This window comes from Crocuta crocuta, unplaced genomic scaffold (genome assembly GCF_008692635.1).
Source record: "Crocuta crocuta isolate KB4526 unplaced genomic scaffold, BGI_CrCroc_1.0 scaffold1521, whole genome shotgun sequence".
Classification (NCBI taxonomy): domain Eukaryota; kingdom Metazoa; phylum Chordata; class Mammalia; order Carnivora; family Hyaenidae; genus Crocuta; species Crocuta crocuta.
In genome coordinates, this window is record NW_027527579.1 from 22,338 (window position 1) to 23,117 (window position 780).

General features: G+C 56.8%; 1 protein-coding gene across 1 annotated transcript in view; it reads right to left on the reverse strand.

Annotated features, from left to right (window-relative positions):
- Window positions 1-486: 486 nt before the first annotated feature.
- The window catches only part of LOC144237242 (uncharacterized protein C3orf20-like), a gene marked incomplete at its 3' end in the record, with an annotated part of 48,501 nt that continues 48,207 nt past the window's right edge, over window positions 487-780 (reverse strand). The window contains exon 9 of the mRNA XM_077770911.1: window positions 487-601. Coding sequence (XP_077627037.1) covers window positions 487-601 — 115 coding nt within the window. The remainder of the gene's footprint in view (window positions 602-780) is intronic.

Consider the following 780-nt stretch of genomic DNA (forward strand, 5'->3'; position numbering starts at 1 on the left):
CTCTGTGCCCAGGCCCATCAGCAGGAGGAGAGGGAAGATGTGGGAACAGTCCTGAGGTCACCATGCTGGCCTAACAAGGACAGCCTGGTGAGCTGGCTGCTCTTTTCTCTTCTACTGAGATTGTCTGCAAGGAGAGGAACAGGGTCTACAAACGGATGACGAACAATACGGGAGACAGAGCTGCGAGGTGAACCAGATATGGGAGCGGGGACAGTGATGGAAGGTGCAGGGAAATAAGACAACCGCAGGAGACACTGAGGACACACAGGACTGTGCTCAGAAACCTGAAGGTGGCGAAGGCCACCACTACTTGAGGCATGGCCCTGAACAAGCACCCTTGCTGTGGGAGCCTGAGCCTTGTCACCCCATCTACTGATGGGGAGGTCACCCTGCCCACCCACCTCCCAAGGTAATAAAAATCTGTCCTCAGAGATGCCTTGCAGGTGACCCAGGGTTTAGGAGGTTATCTACTTTTTTGCCCCTTACCTGCTGCCAACAAGATAGAATTCGTAAACTGTGACACTGTCTTTTGAAACCGCTTCTTGATCTCCGCTAGGGCCCGGCTCATCTTGGACACTTTGTCGTCTATGCGGGTCAGCAGCTGGGGAGAAGCCAAGGGGGAGAGCATCGTTGCCTCTGTGCCAGGAGCCCAGGAGCCACTGGCCTAGCCCCCCAACACCTAGGCCTTGCTCCAGCTTGCAGGATGTACTGTCCTCCCCTGCTTGGGACACATCCTGCTCCCTGTCTGCCCCCCCTCCCCACCCCCCCATCCCCCGCCAT